Here is an 18,526-nt window from a genome sequence, read left to right on the forward strand (position 1 = left end):
CCCCAGCTCTGTCTCCACCCCTCAAACCTTCCACACTCTCACTGCCACTCTTGGAAAAACGTGTGTGTGTGTGTATATATATATATATACACTGTATATTGCAATTATTATTTATCCCTCTCCTGGACACATGTGGGTATATATGTTGCCAGCTTGGTTTCTGCCCCTCCTGGTGAATATGTCCTCCTTCCGGTATATATCCCCCATCCAGGGGGCTTTCTGGTATATGTATGTGTGTATATATGTATATATATATATATATATATATATATATATATATATATATATATATATATATATATACACCCCCCCTGGGCACATGCCGGTATATATGTTCCCAGCCTAATTTCTGACCCTTCCTGGTGAATATGTCCTCCTCTTGGTATATATGTCAACAGATTGGTAAATCATATACATCATGTAGGAGACGCTGAAGGCACATACATCACAGGAGGGACTGGGGGCATATATATACACATCATAGGAGGGGCTGGAGGCATATATATACATTTTTCTCATCTGAAGATTTCATTGGATTGCTAAGTTTTGGCTGAGCACCACTGGAGCTTGCTGGAGATCCGACATCCACGTGAACCGCAAACCTGCATATATATATACATCACAGGAGGGGCTGGGGACATATACACACATCACAGGAGGGGCTGTGGACATACACACACATCACAGCAGGAGGGGCTGGGGACATGCATATACATCACAGGAGGGGCTGTGGACATATACACACATCACAGGAGGGGCTGTGGACATATACACACATCACAGGCGGGGCTGTGGACATATACACACATCACAGGAGGGGCTGTGGACATATACACACATCACAGGAGGGGTTGTGGACATACACACACATCACAGCAGGAGGGGCTGGGGACATGTATATACATCACAGGAGGGGCTGGAGACATCTACACACATCACAGCAGGAGGGACTGGGGGCATATACACATCACAGGAGGGGCTGGCGCTCGGACAGTACACAGGCGGTGGCACGGACAACACTAGAGGGACACAAACAGGACTGGAGGACATGAACAGGACTGAGGGAGCACAGACAGCACTGGGTGTGGCACACAGCACTGGAGGGAGTGTGGCTCACAGCAGCGGGAGGCAGGAGGCTCACAGCAGTGGGAGGCAGGAGGCTCACAGCAGAGAGGCAGGAGGCTCACAGCAGAGAGGCAGGAGGCTCACAGCAGAGAGGCAGGAGGATCAGAGGAAAGGGGCAGGAGGCTCACAGGAAAGGGGCAGGAGGCTCACAGCAAAGGGGCAGGAGGCTCACAGCAGAGGGGCAGGAGGCTGACAGCAGAGGGGCAAGAGGCTCACAGCAGAGGGGCAGGAGGCTCACAGGAGAGGGGCAGGAGGCTCACATCAGGAATGCAGGAGGCTCACAGCAGGGAGGTATGAGACCATGGGCCGGAGGTTTCCCACCCCTGATCTAGCTGAAGCAAGACAGGGGCAGGGGTCTGTGTTCGGCGGGTCTGTGGTCGGGGGGGCCTGTGGTCAGTGGGTCTGTGGTCAGCGGGCTTGCGGCCGGCGGGTCTGTGGTTGGCAGGTCTGCGGGGCCTGTGGTCGGTGGGTCTGCGGTCGGCGGTTCTATGGGCAGCCCCAGGCAGAGCTTAGCGGGCCCCCCTCGGGCTGGGATCAGCGAGCGGGCCTCCCCACCACCTCACCCCCCCAATGATTGTCTTCAGCTTACAGCGCTTACCGGTCCCCGCCGGATGCCATGTCCTCGATACCTCCGCGTTCTGCGCAGCACTGTGATGAGGCACAGAGTGATGACCTCATCACAGTGCTGTGTGATGACGCGCCGCCGCCCTGCTCTACTCGCTTCCGGCCACATGGCTATTTTGCATGCGATTTCCTAGAAAGGCTTTGCCTGCAATTTAGCCGTGTGTGTAGTGGCAGAAACGACATGGCCAGGCCCCTCTGCTGCGCCTGTGACTGGGGCCCGGTGAAGAAAAGGGCCCGTCCTGCCTGGGGCTTAGCAAACGCAAGTAAATACCCCGGGCCTGACCAGGCCCCCTCTCTTCACCGGGCCCGGTACACCAGGCATAGTAGTAATGCCCTGATGGCGGCCCTGGATGTCACTGGTGTCATCAAAGACCAACTGAGAGCAACAGAAAAGAAGTGCTAGATCTGCATGCAGTATGGAACAATTATCAAGACTTTTGGGACAATTCTCTTTGTACCTGGTTCTATAAAATAGACAGCACTACCTTCATGATCACATTCACTTAAAATCAGCTCAGTTTTGATCAGCAGCAGTGACAGGTTCTGCATGATCCAATCAAGGGGCTCAGTATTGTGATGGTGGAATAGGGGGGTTGTGTATAATTTTCTATAGGTTCATATTTTAGGCTTGGTGCGCTGTCCATTCTGTGTATTCCTTGTGTGTACATCGTCCTATTTGCAGGTTAATCACCCCCTACCAGATTTTGTCTCTAAGACTGGGGGGAGGGGGGGCCTGGGATCCACCTAAATTCTCTGCTTACCTGAGGGATTAGTCAGTCTGGCTGAGAACTCCAAGAAAGAAGCAGGAAGATTCATGGGGGAGAAGCTGAGGCTCCCCAGATAGACCTGGATATTTATCGCTTAATGGACTATTTCCATGTTGATTATGACTAACCTCCTGGGACATTTATGCCATTACTGGACTACTTTACCCTCTGTGTGGTGGATTATTTGATGGACCTTCTGACTTCCTTGGAATAAATGTTCTTTGGATTGTTTAATCATCTCTTGCTCTGTTGATTGTGTGATATTGGAGAAGGACCCCGTGACAGTAATAACAGCCAACACAGAAGCAGAAACTCCAAAATAATAAATGAATAGACATGACACTCACTGTTAGGCTTACCTGGTGAGGTGGTTCTTTTAAGCCTCAGGACCAGGGGGGCAAATGGACCACAGGCGTTGATGCAGCAAGCAGGAAGGCACATGGAAAGTGAAGACTTGGCACACTCAGGAATCTCAGAAACAGAAGGACGGATGATGTGGAACCCAGCAGGTATGGAAGGAAGTAGAACATAACATGCATTCATGGTGGAAAACACCAAACCTAGAAGTCTAGAGTCCCAATTCCAAGACAGAGTTGTGTATTTAATGGGTCTCCAATAGGTCTAGGGAGATGAGATCATTGATCCATACAGGGAAACTTGCAAAACTCAACGGGGAGCATAACAGTGGGCAGTGGATCTAGGGGAAGAAAGCGGAGCCCCAGATATACAGTATATATGTGTAACACTACCCAACTTGATCTTAAGTTATTTAAATCATATTTTCAGTACATAGACATACATGTAAAAGGACATGCATAGTAGAGAGCCTACAGCCATTTCGCACACACTTCACTTTCTCAAGGTAGGCTCTTTTTCAGGATGTATTTGTAGACTTGGGCAGGGCGGTAGTCATGGGTGAGGGATTGATGCACGCTACATGAAAACTATGGTCCTAGCTGGGTGCCTGGACTTGTGTAGTGTAGTTTGTACCTTTCTGCAGGCCATATGTCGCTGTTGTCTTTGGCAGGTCAGAACCAGATACTAGTTTAGACTGAGACGAAGGCCACTAGATATTTTAAACAATATGTCTTTATCTCAAGAGTGAAGTTGTAACTGAGGTACTGTGGAAACTATTGAGTAGAGTGCGCATATCTTAAATACAGTTTCAGTTCTACAGCACATAATCAGACACAGTTCTAGCTCCCCCTGGACTGTTCCCATTCTTTCTGGTCCTTGAGTCCAAGCACAACCCAGTGCCATCTATGACAGTCACTAGCTCGAATTTGTGGCTCCAAGTCTCTTCTCCTGATAGAGGAAGGGACAAAAGGAGTTTGAGTTCTACAGAGAAAATAGAGCCTCATGCTCTCAGATATTTTCATCTGAAGGTCTCTTCTTCCCGTAGGGTAGGGGGTGGGGGATTTGCCATGTTTGTCATAGGGTCAGTGAACAGGCTGTTGTTTGTAGATACTTAAGAGGGTCCGGCCCAGGAAATCTGACTTGAATCACAAATAAGTCCGTTCCAACCAATTACGTCTTGGGCTTGGGGCCTAGTACTACTGTCTGATTCTCTGGACCATTTCTGACTTTGGGTCACACTGCTGGATGATCGTTCTCTAGTTAAGATGATGTCTCTCAATCTGTATCTTGGTCAGCACATTTTGATGACCTATCTCAACAACACAGGTCAGTCAGTACATGCAGCCTTAACGACCTCTCAAACTTGTACTCTGTACTACTCACTAGCAGGTCCCTATCTGGAATTCTAGAAGAAACTGTCCCTTACACTAGAGACTAGCTCCTTCCATTGTGGGCTAGTCCAAACACATAACTGTTTCCTGCCCTACAATGTGTCGCTGGGCAAAACTCTTAGCAAATATCTCACATAACAGTTCTATAACTGATACATTGTGATAAAGATGGTGTAAGATCAAGTTGGTGAATGGCGTGTAGATTCATTTATTGCTTTGGTGTTACTGTTCACCTGGCCAACTACTGTAAGACTGTAACATATACTGTTGGTTTATTAGGCTCTGAACATTTCTTAGTTTAGTATTACTATTAATATTATTATTTATTATTATAGCGCCATCAATTCCATGGCGCTTTACATGTGAAAGGGGTGTACATAATAGGGACAAGTACAATAATCATAAACAATACAAGACACAGACAGGTACAGGAGGATAGAGGTCCATGCCCGCGAGGGCTCACAGTCTGCAAGGGATCGGTGAGGATACAGTAGGTTAGGGTAGAGCTGATTGTACGGCGCTGTATCAGATTGAGGGTTACAGCAGGTTGTAGGCTTGTCGAAAGAGGTGGGTCTTAAGGTTCCTTTTGAAGCTTGTCAAGGTAGGCAAGAGTTTGATGTGTTGAGGCAGAATGGGGCTCATTGGGGTAATGAACAGAATGGAGCTGCAAATTCAGCATCCACTTAATTAAAAAATTGGCTTTAAAGGGAACCTGTCACCAGTTTTTTGGCCTATAAGCTGCGGCCACCACCACCAGGCTCTTTTATACAGCATGCTAGAATGCTGTATATAAGAGCCCAGGCCGCAGTGTAGAACATAAAAAACACTTTATAATACTCACCTAAACCGGTCACTGCAGTGGATGTGGGTCAAATGGGTGTCTTCGTCCTCCGGTGCCGGCGCCGCTTCTTTTGGCCATCTTTGTTGTCCTCCTTCTGAAGCCACGGTGCATGATGCGTCCGACGTCATACATACATACCTACACACACATACATGTGTGTGTATGTATGTATGTATATGTGTGTGTATGTATGTGTGTATGTATGTGTATGTATGTGTGTGTGTATGTGTGTGTGTGTGTGTGTGTATGTATGTATGTGTGTGAGTGTGTGTATGTGTATGTATGTGTGTGTGTGTGTGTGTGTGTGTGTGTGTGTGTATGCATGTCCACTAAAGGATCCTCACTGTTATATTTACAATAATGAAATTTTGCAAAGACACCTCATTTGGCTCTGGGAACATTATAGACTATGTTTTGAGGGGAAAATTTAACCTCGCGCTTTTCAGTTATTCCCCAGAAAACCTGCTTACATTAAAGTCTATGGAGCTGGGAGCTACAGGTCATTAATAGGAGCTGTGATTGGTTGCTATAGGCAACGAAGGACATTCTTAGTATAAGAAGCTTAAGTGTCTGGTAATATGATATCGGTGGAGAGAGGGATAGAGAGACAGACAGAAACAGACAAAGAGAGACAGAGACAGACAGACAGAGAGACAGAGAGACAGAGACAGAGAAACAGAGAGTGACAGAGACAGAAAGTTAGAAAGACATAGAGACAGACAGAGAGAGATGGATAGAGAGAGAGACAGAGAGACATAGTGAGACAGAGAGGGAAATAACGAGACAGATAGATAAATAGAGAGAGACAGAAAGACATACAGAGAGAGAGAAACAGAGAGACAGACAAAGAGAGCGAGAGGTAGACAGGGAGCGAGACAGACAGAGACAAACAGAGAGAGAGGCAGACAGGGAGAGAGACAGAGAGACAGGCAGAGAGACAAAGAGAGAGAGATACAGTAAGAGACAGAGAGATAGAGAGAGACAGAGAGAGGCAGACAGGAAACAGACAGAGAAAGACAGAGAGAGAAACATAGAGAAAGACAGAGACACAGACAGAGACAGAGAGATAGGGAGAGACAGGGAGAGACAGACAGAGAAAGACAAAGAGACAGAGACAGAGATAGCGAGAGACAGAGACAGGTAGAGAGAGAGAGAGGCAGAGAGAGGCAGACAAGGAGAGAGACAGAGAGACAGAGACAGACAGACAGAGAAAGAGACAGAGAAAGACAGATAGAGAGACAAAGAGACAGAGAGGAAGACAGAGAAACAGAGAAAAACATAGAGAAGGAGACAGAGAGGGAGACAGACAGAGCGCAAAAGTGAGAGAGTGGGGGTAGACAATTATTATCCTGAACAATGCCGGGTACTACAGCTAGTAAAGTATAAAGCTAAAATTCCAGTGCAAATTTCCAGATCAGAAATAAATCTGGTCCTGGCCATCACTCCCCCTCTGATGCCGCAGGAAATAGCCACCATGGCAATTAAAATCTGAGATAGAGGTTCTCTCTGTACGCCTATTGGCACACTTGCAATGTTAGCATGAGAGATAATGACTAAAAGCATCGCAATATGAGTATTCAAGTCCAGTAATGGTGTAATAATAAATCAACCATCCCCTAATGATGGTAAAGGATCAATATCCTTGGGAGTGATCTACTTGAAAGCAAACATGATGGTTTATGTGTTTTTTGAAAGGTTTAAAATTCCTACAAAAAATATAAAGAAACTGATGAACTTTTCTCTTTTAGTTCTCCTCGTCCTCACGATGGATGTGACGGATGGACAGATCAGGATCCAGCCAATCCCTCAGTATCCAGTTATTAATGAATCTGTCACCCTGAGTGTTATTGGGATTACTGGACATCTTGAGGCCGTCCTCTGGTATAAAGGATCAAATAAAAATTTGTCAAATCACATCCTGACATATGCTCCTGATATTAGTCCCCCATTGTTTCCTGGAAGTCTCTACAATGATCGGATCTCAGTTTCTGATAACGGATCATTACACATCAGAGATCTACATACCACAGATGAAGAGCTTTATATAGCACAGATACAGACGATGACGTCAACAGAGGATATAAATGTGATCCTGACCGTCTATGGTGAGCATCACTTTTTTTCTACCTCTCCATACGTTACAATTTCACACTGTATATGATCTACACACATGGTCGATTCCCTTCGTTTAATGAAAGAAAACCCACAATGGTCAGAAATAACTTGAATCTGTCAAAAGTAATAATAAATAAAAATCTATGAAAATGAACCAATGAAAGTCAGACATTGCTGTTTTTCCGCTTCCACGGAATTTTTAAAAAAAATAAAACTCAGGAAGCAGGCCTGGACAGAAATGATGGTACCCCTGAAAATAATGTGACAAAAAGAGACATGTTAAACCAAGGTGTGTCCACTAATTAGCATCACAGGTGTCTACAATCTTGTAATCAGTCAGTGGGCCTGTATATAGGGCTACAGATACTCACTGTGCTGTTTGGTGACATGGTCTGTACCACACTCAACATGGACCAAAGGAAGCGAAGGAAAGAGTTGTCTCAGGAGATTAGAAAGAAAATTATAGACAAGCATGTTAAAGATAAAACTTATAAGACCATCTATAAGCCGCTTGATATTCCTGTGACTACAGTTTCACATATTATTTAGAAATGTAAGATCCATGGGACTGTATCTAACCTCCCTGGAAGTGGCCGCAGGAGGGAAATTGATGACAAATCAAAGAGAAAGATAATACGAATGGTAAAACAAGAGCCCAGAAAAACTTCTAAAGAGACTAAAGGTGAACTTAAAGCTCAAGGAACATCAGTGTCAGATCGCACCATCTGTTGTTGTTTGAGCCAAAGTGGACTTCATGGGAGACGACCAAGGAGGACACCATTGCTGAAAGAAAAATACAGAAGAAAGCCAGACTGGAATTTGCCAAACTACATGTTGACAAGCCACAAAGCTTTTGGGAGAATATCCTAAGGACAGATGAGACAAAAATGTAACTTTTTGGCAAGGCACATCAGCTCTATGTTCACAGATGAAAAAATGAAGCATATCAAGAAAAGAACACTGTCCTTACTGTGAAACATGGAGGAGGCTCAGTTATGTTCTGGAACTGCTATGATGCATCTGGTAGAGGGTGTCATGAATCTGTGCAGGGTACAATGAAATCTCAGGACTATCAAGGGATTCTAGAGAGAAATGTGCTGCCCAGTGTCAGAAAGCTTGGTCTCAGTCGCAGGTCATGGGTCTTGCAACAGGATAATGACCCAAAACATACAGCTAAAAACACCCAAGAATGGCCAAGAGGAAAACATTGGACTATCCTGAAGTGGCCTTCTATGAGCCCTGGCCTAAAACCTAGTGAGCATCTTTGCAAAGAGCTGAAACATGCTGTCTGGAAAAGGCGACCTTCAAACACGAGACAACTGGAGCAGTTTGCTCTTGAGGAGCTGCCAAAATACCTGTCGAGAGGTGCAGAAGTCTCATTGACAGTTACAGGAATCGTGTGATTGCAGTGATTGCCTCAAAAGGTTGTGCAACTAAATATTAAGTTAAGGAGGAGGAGGAGGAAGAGGAGGAGGAAGAAGAGGAGGAGGAAGAGGAGGAGGAGGAAGAGGAGGAGGAGGAGGAGAAGGAAGAGGAGAAGAAGGAGGAAGAGGAAGAGGAGGAGGAGGAAGAGGAGGAGGAGGAAGAGGAGGAGGAGGAGGAGGAAGAAGAGGAGGAAGAAGAGGAGAAGGAAGAGGAGGAGGAGAAGGAGAAGGAGGAAGAGGAGGAGGAAGAGGAGGAGGAGGAGGAAGAAGAGGAGGAGGAGGAGGAGGGAGAGGAGGAAGAGGAGGAGGGAGAGAAGGAGGAGGAGGAAGAGGAGGAGGAGGAGGAAGAGGAGGAGGAGGAGGAGGAGGAAGAGGAGGAAGAGGAGGAGGAGGAGGATTTCTGTCCAGGCCAATTTCAGGAGTTTTATTCTTTTTAAAATTCTGTGGAAGTAGAAAAGCAGCAATGTCTGACTTTCATTTGTTCATTTTCATAGATTTTTAATTTATTATTTTTGTCAGATTCAAGTTATTTCTGTGACCATTGTGCATTTTTCTTTCAATAAACGAGGGCTACCAACAATTTTGACCACTTGTGTATCTAGGAAAAAGTGCCCAAATTACACGACAGCCAATCAGACATCAAATTCTATTTTCTAATCTGAAACAAAAAAGGCAGTAAAGAACAACATACCTCCATGCACTCCGGTGGACTCGCTGCTTAAGACTCATAGTAGTGTCTCCTCCCAACTCATTGCCCTACTTTGTGAATGACAAATTTTATTTGCCCCAACTTCTAAGGTCTCGTACACTTTTCAAAAATTTGAACAGGATTGAGGTTGGACCGGCCAACCAAATTTTCCATTGATCCTGGATTATGACACAAGGTCCAACAGAGATCAACATTATGTCCTCTGTAGCTATTCGATGAAATTTCCGAATAACAGAATATGTCAACTAGAATTTTTAAATAAATATAAAAAAAAGTTATTCTAGCTTTTACTAAGTCTAGTAGTAAAGATGAACGGAACCATGGAAATTCAGAACTTAACCCCGGGCTCCTAAGCCCATGTAAGTCAATGGATAATCTGTGCTGTAAAATTCCTATAAAATGGTCATAGTAAGGCCTAGGGAGCTGCAAAAGTAATCAAAATGGAAACAAATGTGGATAGGGAAAAAATAAAAAAGCAAAAAGATGTGGGGTTTCACCTCTTTTTGATAACCAGCAAAGGTAAAGCAGACAACTGTGGGCTGCAACCCTCAGCTGTCTGCTTTACCTTGGCTGGTTATCAAAAACAGAAGGAATCGCACCCCATTTTTTTTTTTAAATTATTTAAATAATTAAAAAAAAAAAAACGGTGTGGGCTCTGCCCTATTAAAAAGAAGCCATTGGGTTCCCCCCCGTGTGTGTGATTATTTTTAACTCTATACTTGCCAAGTGTTACAGAGGGGACGGTTGAAATAAAAAAATAAAAAATAATATAATATCAATCGTTGCCCCACGTCCGCCGGGCAGGTGATAAAGCCACTAAGGACAGAAGGACGGATTACAGCAACTCAGGAGACCAAAACAGAAACGAAGGAGATGTTGTAAAGGCACACTCCTACGTGTAGTGTGTCCCTGTTAACCTCACAGGAGCACAAGTAATGGTCACGTGTGTAGGAATACGTCAAAATCAACGAAAACGCAACAGAGAACGGTCACGTGTGTAGGAACACGTCAAACCGAAAGGTAACCTAGTTAGTGTCACTGGGAAACCTGGAACGTAACCACTGAGCCGGTCACGTGCGTACAGGGGCACGTCAGACCGTGAAGGCTACCCAGTTAGCATCACTGGCAACCTGGAAAGTAAACACTCAGCTGGTCACGTGCATACAGGGGCACATCAGACCGTGAAGGTCACCCAGTTAGCGTCACTGGGTACCCAAAGCTGGCACACACATACACACAAGTCTGCCATTGCAGACGGGGCATGTGCATAGGGCGCACATCTTGTCCGGAAGAACCCTAATCCTCACCGTGCTGAGACACAGTTTGTACCTAGATACGAATACCTGGTACCGGCGTCTGCCCTAAATTCAGAATCACACTGCACATATACACGGATCTGCCACAGGCACTGCAGACTTACAATGGCGCTGGAACCCACTCACTCTGACAGCCGGGAATACAGCCGAAGCTGTCAGCATGCATAATGACACTTGCGCCCCGATGGGTGGAGCTACAGACCTTTTATAGCTGCCACCCTGGCCCAGGCCACATGGCATGTGGTAATGGCGTCAGCTGCAGCCATACAGGGGCTGCCACGTCGTTACTGAAGTCATGATGACCAATCAGCGGCTGCCACTTCATCGCTGATGTCACTGATGACCAATCAGTAGCTGCATTGTCATCAATGACATCATGCACATGCTCAGTGTGGCTGTATGAGCACTTAGGCTCAGGATGGTACAAAACTCTAGCCACCTGATGCCTCAAGTGACAGCAAGGTGGCGCTGCAGAGCTAACCGACCCCAATGTGGGAGTCAATGACTGGACTAGGCCGGTTCGAGGCACAACCGTAACACCAGGTTAGTAATGGGGGTGTGTGCTAGACACGTCTCCATTACTAACCCCTGAGCTTGATGCCAGCTATCACTATACAGCTGACATCAACCCCATAAACCATTTTCCCAATTGCCACTGCACCAGGAAAATCATGAAGAGATGGGTAATGAGAGAATTGGCCCATCTAATGGAAGCACCACTTCTGGGGTGACTCTGGGCTGCTATTTGTAGGCTGGGAGGGGCCAAATAACCATGGGCCTTTCCAGTCTGATAATACCAGCACCCAGCTGTCTGCTATACCTTGGGGTCCCTCTTATTTTTGATAACCAGCACAGGTAAAGCAGACAGCTGGGGGCTGCAACCCTCAGTTGTCAGCTTTACCTTGGCTGGTTATGAAAAATAGGAGGGACCCCAAGCCGTCTATTTTAAATTATTTATTTAAATAATTTTAAAAAATGGCTTAGGATCCCCTCTATTTTTGATAACCAGCCAAGGTAAAGCTGACAACTGAGTGTTGCAGCCCCCAGCTGTCTGCTTTTCCTGAGCTGCTTATCAAAAATAGATGGGAGCCTATGTAATTTTTTTCTTCTCTTTATTGTTCACAGCAGCATACAGGCACCTTCACATGCAATAAAGCTTGTTGATTGTCTTCACTGCAGCCTTTGAACAAACTTTATTAACATATGCACAGTACCCAACTTTCAAACTATTACACAGACTTTTTCATAGCTCCGTGTTTGAGTCCGAGTCCCAGGCACCCAGTGTTTGGGACGAACACTGAACTTTTTAATTAATAAGTAGGGATGAGTGATCATGAATTGTAAAGTTATTCCAAAAATTCCAGGTGCACGCTTCCTTCTGCTCCAGACCTGGAGTCTGCAGAGCCCTATATTTCAGATTCCAGAGCCATGATATCGGAGGTTATTTGCTTATTGTTGTGAGTCCAACCTTTTGGACCCCAAGTATTGCTAAGTCAAGGGCTTTGGAATTATGTGAACAGAGCTCTTCACTTTTTCTGGAATGGAGTAGAGATGTGCACCCTCAGCCTCCTCATTATTGATGGGGCAAGGAGAGAAAAGCCAAGTCTTGGTTTCCCAATACAGTCTCGTAGACGAAAAATAGTGTACAACTTGAGCATGTTCTACAGTCTTGTTTTCGGAATTACTGGGGATCTCAGTGATTGGACACCCAGCAATCAGTAAGGTGTTACCCATTATATGGAAAAGGGATAACTTGTTATTGGGAATAACCCTCTAATTCGTGCTTTTAATCTAAAACAAAGTTTCAAATTGTCACAATAATTCCTGTATTTTCCTCTATTCACAGAGCTGGTTACGAAACCTGTAATCAAATCAGACACCAGCCAACCCTTCGAAAATCAGCCATTTGTGCTTGTCTGTAACATGTCTCATGCTACAATGGTAACATGGACCAAGAATGGTGACAGTATCTCGTTTGGGTCAGGAACAACATTTTCTACAGATAACAAGACTCTCAATTTCTCCAGTGTTAGAGAAGACTCAGGAGAATACCGATGTGAAGCTAGTAACGTTATTAGTAAGGATTTTAGTGACCCCTACACAGTAACTGTGGTCTGTAAGTATCCACCGTAGTTGTTCTTTTGGGATCATTATAAATTGTGTTTCCATTTTGGATCCTTCATGATATTTTAACATGAAAAACTAGATTGATTTGCTGCAAATTGACTTCAAGTTGAATTTCCTGAAATTCTTAGGTGTGATGCTAGTCACTATTTACGGGTAGTATGGACAGAAGACAAGTAGTCAGGAAAGCCAGGGTCTGGTAATGGGATGACGCATATGTGCACAAGGAGTGAGCAAAGATGTAGTCAGATCACAATCCGAGGGTCAGAAATCCAGGAGAGCACATAATAGGTTCAGGGAGAAAACAGACATGGTCAGGTAGTCCAAAGTCAGAAGGCAGGAGGTCACGACAAGAACAGGGAGCAGGCAGAGAGAAATTAAATAATAGTCCAGGGTCAGAAAACAAAGATCAGAGAGACAAGCCAACGGCACAACTGCAGAACCAGAGAATACAACTGTCAGGGTTCTGGGCGAGCATGCTCATTAAAGAAGCCTGAGCAATTACCAAGAAGGTGGAACACCTGAGAAATCAACACCAATATGAAGTCAAGCGGTGTCAATCAATCTGCTAGCTAAGTAAATCAGGAAAGCACAGCATCTCCAAAGGCAAAATACTCTGCACAGAGGAATCGTGATAGTAGGTTCCACCAAAATTGAACAATTTCTTTTTCAATATGCTCGCATCGCCAAGGAAAAAAGAGCCACCGACCATTCCACAGATTGTTGAAGATTGCATAAAGTCTGCTTTACACGCTACAATATATCTTATGACCTGAGGAAGGCGTTCCGCCGTAACGCGTTGTGGTATACATCTGCCATTCATCAGTGTGCACAAGCCGGTGTTTTCATTTGGAATATGGATATTTATTTTTAACCAAGTTACAAATAAAGAAGCATTTTTATTCATCCCCTTGGAGTCCAGCTGGATCTTTTCCATTGTTCTGTTCCATTACCTTCTCAGCTTGCTGCTGTAATCCGTGCCGGACTAAAGGACATTAACAGGAGGATATATTCAGGCTTGTCTCTGCAGTGGTGAGCGGTTTTTGTTCTTTTCTCTATATCTACAATATATCTTATGATGTGTCGGCAGGGTCACGTCGTAAGTGACGCACATCCGGCATCGTAAGGTACATTGTAGTGTGTGACAGGTACGTGCGATTGCGATTGAACGTTAAAACGTTCATCGCACGCACGTCGTTCATTTCTCATGAATTGAACGTCAGATTGTTCATTGTACCCAGGGTAGCACACATTGCAGTGTGTGACACCCAGGGAACGATGAACAGATCTTACCTGCGTCCTGCGACTCCCAGCCCACAATGCATAAGGAAGGAGGTGGGCGGGATGTTTACATCCCGCTCATCTCCGCCCCTCCCTTCTATTGGCCGGATGCCGCGTTACGTCGATGTGACGCCGAAAGTCCCTCCCACTCCAGGAGGTGGACGTTCGCCGCACACATCGAGGTAATATGGACGGGTAAGTACGTGTGACGGGGGTTAATCGTTTGTGCAGCACATTCAACAAATTGAACGTGCTGCAAATACGATGGGGGCGGTTACGATCACATACGATATCGTATGCAAAATCGTAACATGTAAAGCAGGCTTTAGACATAGAGCAGACTTAAGATATTAGGGTTTGATGCTCGCTCGGGCTTCCCCATAATACCTTGCAGCTATCACTTCAAATAGTGTAGCACCATTTATTAGGTGGGCTATCATAGGGACTATAAAAGATAATGGCAGGGAAAGCAATGAATGTTTTAGTATTTTACAGCTTAAGGATCAAAGTTCTGACCAAAGGTCTGACCTAAGGTCAGAGCACAAACATAGTCATAGATAAAGGCTAGTTAAATCTAATTGTTGTGTACTATTGCAGTGCTGAAGAACATTGAAAATAGATGTAGTATTTTCATTCTGTGAATAATGATACACAGATTCAAACTTTAGGGAGGTGCAGAACCTCCAGAGTCTGTGTAACTGTGAGCTGATTAATCTTTGATACACGTGATATACTGCAGTTTTCAAGTGTATGGAAGGTGCAGAACCTCCAGTGTCTGTGGGACTGTGAATTGATTAATCCATGATACTTGTGATATACTGCAGTTTTCAAGTGTTAGGAAAGTGCAGTACCTCCAGTGTCTGTGTGATTGGGAATTGATTATTCCATGATACATGTAATATACTGCAGTTTTCAAGTGTAAGCAAGGTTCTGGACCTCCAAAGTCTGTGTGACTGTGTATTAATTAATCCATGATACACGTGATATACTGCAGTTTTTTAGTGTTAGGAAGGTGCATGACCTCCAGAGTCTGGCTGACTGTGAATTCATTCATCAGTAATATACTGCAGCACATCACTTTAATAATAACATATTTTTATTGTTAATACTCTACAAACAAGGAGAGAATTTTAATACCGCTCTGTCCTAATTTTGCTACTTAAACAAAATACTTAAACCATGTCAGAGAAAGTGCGCTTCCAGGTTTATTAGACAGACAAGCTTTAAGCTTTAATATTGGCATCTTTTGCCTTTGTTACGTAATGTTTATTACTTTTTTCTTCAAATTCAAAATATATTTTTTCATATTCCAGTAATTTAAATGGAACTCCAGGTTTCAAGGGTTAGGAAGGTTCAGGACCTGCTGAGTCTGTGTGACCGTGGAATTGACTCATTAGTGATATACTGTGGTCCAACACTCTAATATTACCATTTTTTACTCAGCAAACAAGTAGGGGAATTCAATAACCCTCTGTCCTAATTTTCCTACTGAAAAAAACTCTGAAACCATTGCTTGTATGCCAGATAAAGTGAGCTTCCTCAATTATGAGATGGACTAGTCATACACTTTATTTTTTATAACTGTTACCTTTATTTATGTAATGTTTATTACATTTTTTTTAAAGAGAAAAGAAAATTTTCCATATTCCAGAAGTGTAAATGTAACTGTCTGGCTCACAAAGTGTCTCTTGTAAAAAAAAAGTTCCACATTTTTTTGCACACATCATTTTTCTAATAGTAGTAGACCTATGAGTCGACCATCAGGGTTTTCGATAGGGGGGTACCCTGGCGCCGGGACTACGGATACTTTACTCTCGATGGGGTTATCACAGGTGGTCGGTCCCGGCTTCGTGCCCTGGGCGCTCACTCTGCGGCTGTGGAATGGGGTACAGGGATGATTTTGGGGATATACGTGACGCCACCTGTGGTGTCTGGTAAGCGGGATATACCAGCGCTGCCCGCGGCCGGCCTCTAAGGCGATGGTCATGGCAGCTTAAGATCTCTCAGCTCCCCACAGGTGGAGCTATTTTACCTCAGGGCGGCGGGTCGCTGACCAGGAGGGAAGCGACCGAGCAGTGATGGCTGCCTTCTTCTCTGACGTCGCAGGGTCCTGTCGAATGGCGGAGAGATGATACACCGAGTCCACATCAGCTTAAACAAGTCCTTTTTACTTAAATCTGGTTTGTTTTGCACAGTACACAGCAGAACAGTTCGGTTACCAGAAGGCCAATGGTCACAAATTTCGGAGGAGATTTAATGACAGAGTTTTTTTCTCTGAAGTAACCTTTCTTTGTCTCTTTCTCGGTCTCTGCTCTGAAGGCTCTGTGACTCCCTCTTTAACCCACTCGTTAGTCTCATCACTGGTTTTCCCAGGGGTCTGATGCTGCACGATTTCTTTATCTTTCCCGCAACAGCGTTGTGGACTCGGCTTGGGGTTAGTAGTCAGACTCTTGATGGGTACCGGGACTCTTCTTAATTAGGATCCCAGGTTAATGGTCAATGGTTTGGGGATAAAACTGACAAACCTCCTCGGTTTCGTTATACCGGTGTCGACCTGAACTCTTCAGCCGGCTCTCGCCAGACCTAAAGCGTCCCCTTTCCGTCTGGGTTACCCCTTTTCCTGTGCCTTTCTTTTCTTTCGGGATACCCTCACTCAGGACGTCGGGCCTATGTTATTTCTAGCCCTTCTTTCAGTCATCAATTTTACTCTCGTCTCTGCTGGTCACTCTTTTCTGACTGACTGTTAACTCATTAACTGTCACCCAGTCGTCCTGGCAACCACGTCGTGTCTCACGCTCAGCTAGGCTCCACCCCCCTATGGACCTACTATATAAACAGTCCCAGGAATATGAAGGTAGGGGCTGCTGAGTCAATGTTACTCAATCTAATATAAGACTCTGCATTTCCTCTCTCTTTCACCTGTGACCAGAGGGCACTGCACCTTGATGTTAAGGTGCTGTATTCCCCTGTAGCGCCTAACCACAGGGGCGCTACACCTATATACACCACCAAATATAGCAGAAGTTGTTGGCTTTTATGACGTAAACTTACCTAAAAAGTAAAAGGTTTGGGAGTGTTATAAATATTTTTTTCATCTTTATAAATAATCACACAGCTTCATTTTTAATTAACTCTTCTAAAAGTTAAGCTTAAAACTGTTTAGTATGGATGAGGGAACCCGAACTGTAAAGTTTAGAGTTCGTTCCGAGCACCAGGTGTCTGGGACTCTGACGCAAACTTTTTTTCAGTCCATGTTCGAATCTGAGTATGGAATTCGGTAATGTTCCTATCTTAATAAAGTTTGTTAAAATTCTGCAGCACAGCCAATCAACAAGCTTTACTGAATGCGGAAGTTGTTTGTTCACTGATAAAAAAATAAAAAAGTGTGCTCCCACCTATTTTTGATAACCAGCTAAGGTAAAGCAGTCAGCTGGGGGCTGGTATTATCAGGCTGGGAAGGTCCATGTTTTTTCACCCCTCCCAGCCTAAAAATTGAAGCCCGCAGCCACCTCAGAATTGGAGCCTCCGTTAGATGCACTAACTCTGGTGCTTTACCCAGCTCTTCCCAATTCTCTTGGTATGGTGGCAGTAGGGGTAATGCTTGTGAGGTTGATGCCAGCTTTGAACCGTTCACACCCCAACAATATAGCTCACTGTTGCCACAACTTGATTTCTGTGCATGCACCTACCTTACAAAGGGGTTATTGAGTTGGAGTTTAAACAGAAAAATGTAGAGAGAAAAATACCAAAAAAGGTTAAAATTTTGCTTAACTGTTTTACTCATTCAAGCCACAAAAATACTGCTGGCCATGCTGTAACTTCCTTTCACGCCAGTACCCACCAAATAACTAAACAATCTTTTTTTTTCTTTTTTTTTTCGAGGGTGGAAGGGATAATAGAGCTTAAAAAAATATATAATTTGAAACATTATACCCACTTTTACTTTATGGATACCTGTTTTAATATATCAATTAGGCAACGGTGCACACCACAACTATAATGTGTGTGGTGGAAGCGTATTAATATTTTAGGGTTAGATAAGACTAGCCAAAAATGTTTTCTAACGTTACGCCATCATATGGTAATTGAAAAAGTTGCCCTAGGAGTGCACATATTAGTATAACAGAAAAAAACTCAATGCCACTGGAAAAATTTAGGAGCAGCACCGTTGGCACTATCGGCACCAGCCAAGCTTTAAATGTAGAGCCTGCATCTTTTTTCTTTTGCAGATGGTCCGGATGAAGCACAGATAGAAGGTGCATTATATGTGAGGCCTGGTGCCTCCATCACATTAACGTGTTCTGCTGATTCTTATCCATCTCCTGAATACAAATGGAAAGTCAATGGTGCAGTACTGTCGGAAAAGATGAACAAATATAATATCAGTGATGCTGCTCCCAAGGATGAAGGACCTTACACGTGTGTGGCGAGGAACCCGGTGACTCTCCGCAC

At 44.5% G+C, this 18,526-nt stretch overlaps 1 protein-coding gene across 1 annotated transcript; it reads left to right on the forward strand.

Annotated features, from left to right (window-relative positions):
- Positions 1-6,774: 6,774 nt before the first annotated feature.
- On the forward strand, positions 6,775-12,802 carry LOC142255806 (cell adhesion molecule CEACAM1-like). The gene is made up of 2 exons (XM_075327253.1): positions 6,775-7,210; positions 12,516-12,802. Exons 1-2 carry the CDS (start codon positions 6,775-6,777, stop codon positions 12,800-12,802), a joined length of 723 nt encoding a protein of 240 aa, XP_075183368.1.
- Positions 12,803-18,526: the final 5,724 nt, after the last annotated feature.

Source organism: Anomaloglossus baeobatrachus, chromosome 11 (assembly GCF_048569485.1).
Source record: "Anomaloglossus baeobatrachus isolate aAnoBae1 chromosome 11, aAnoBae1.hap1, whole genome shotgun sequence".
In the NCBI taxonomy this organism is placed as follows: Eukaryota; Metazoa; Chordata; class Amphibia; order Anura; family Aromobatidae; genus Anomaloglossus; species Anomaloglossus baeobatrachus.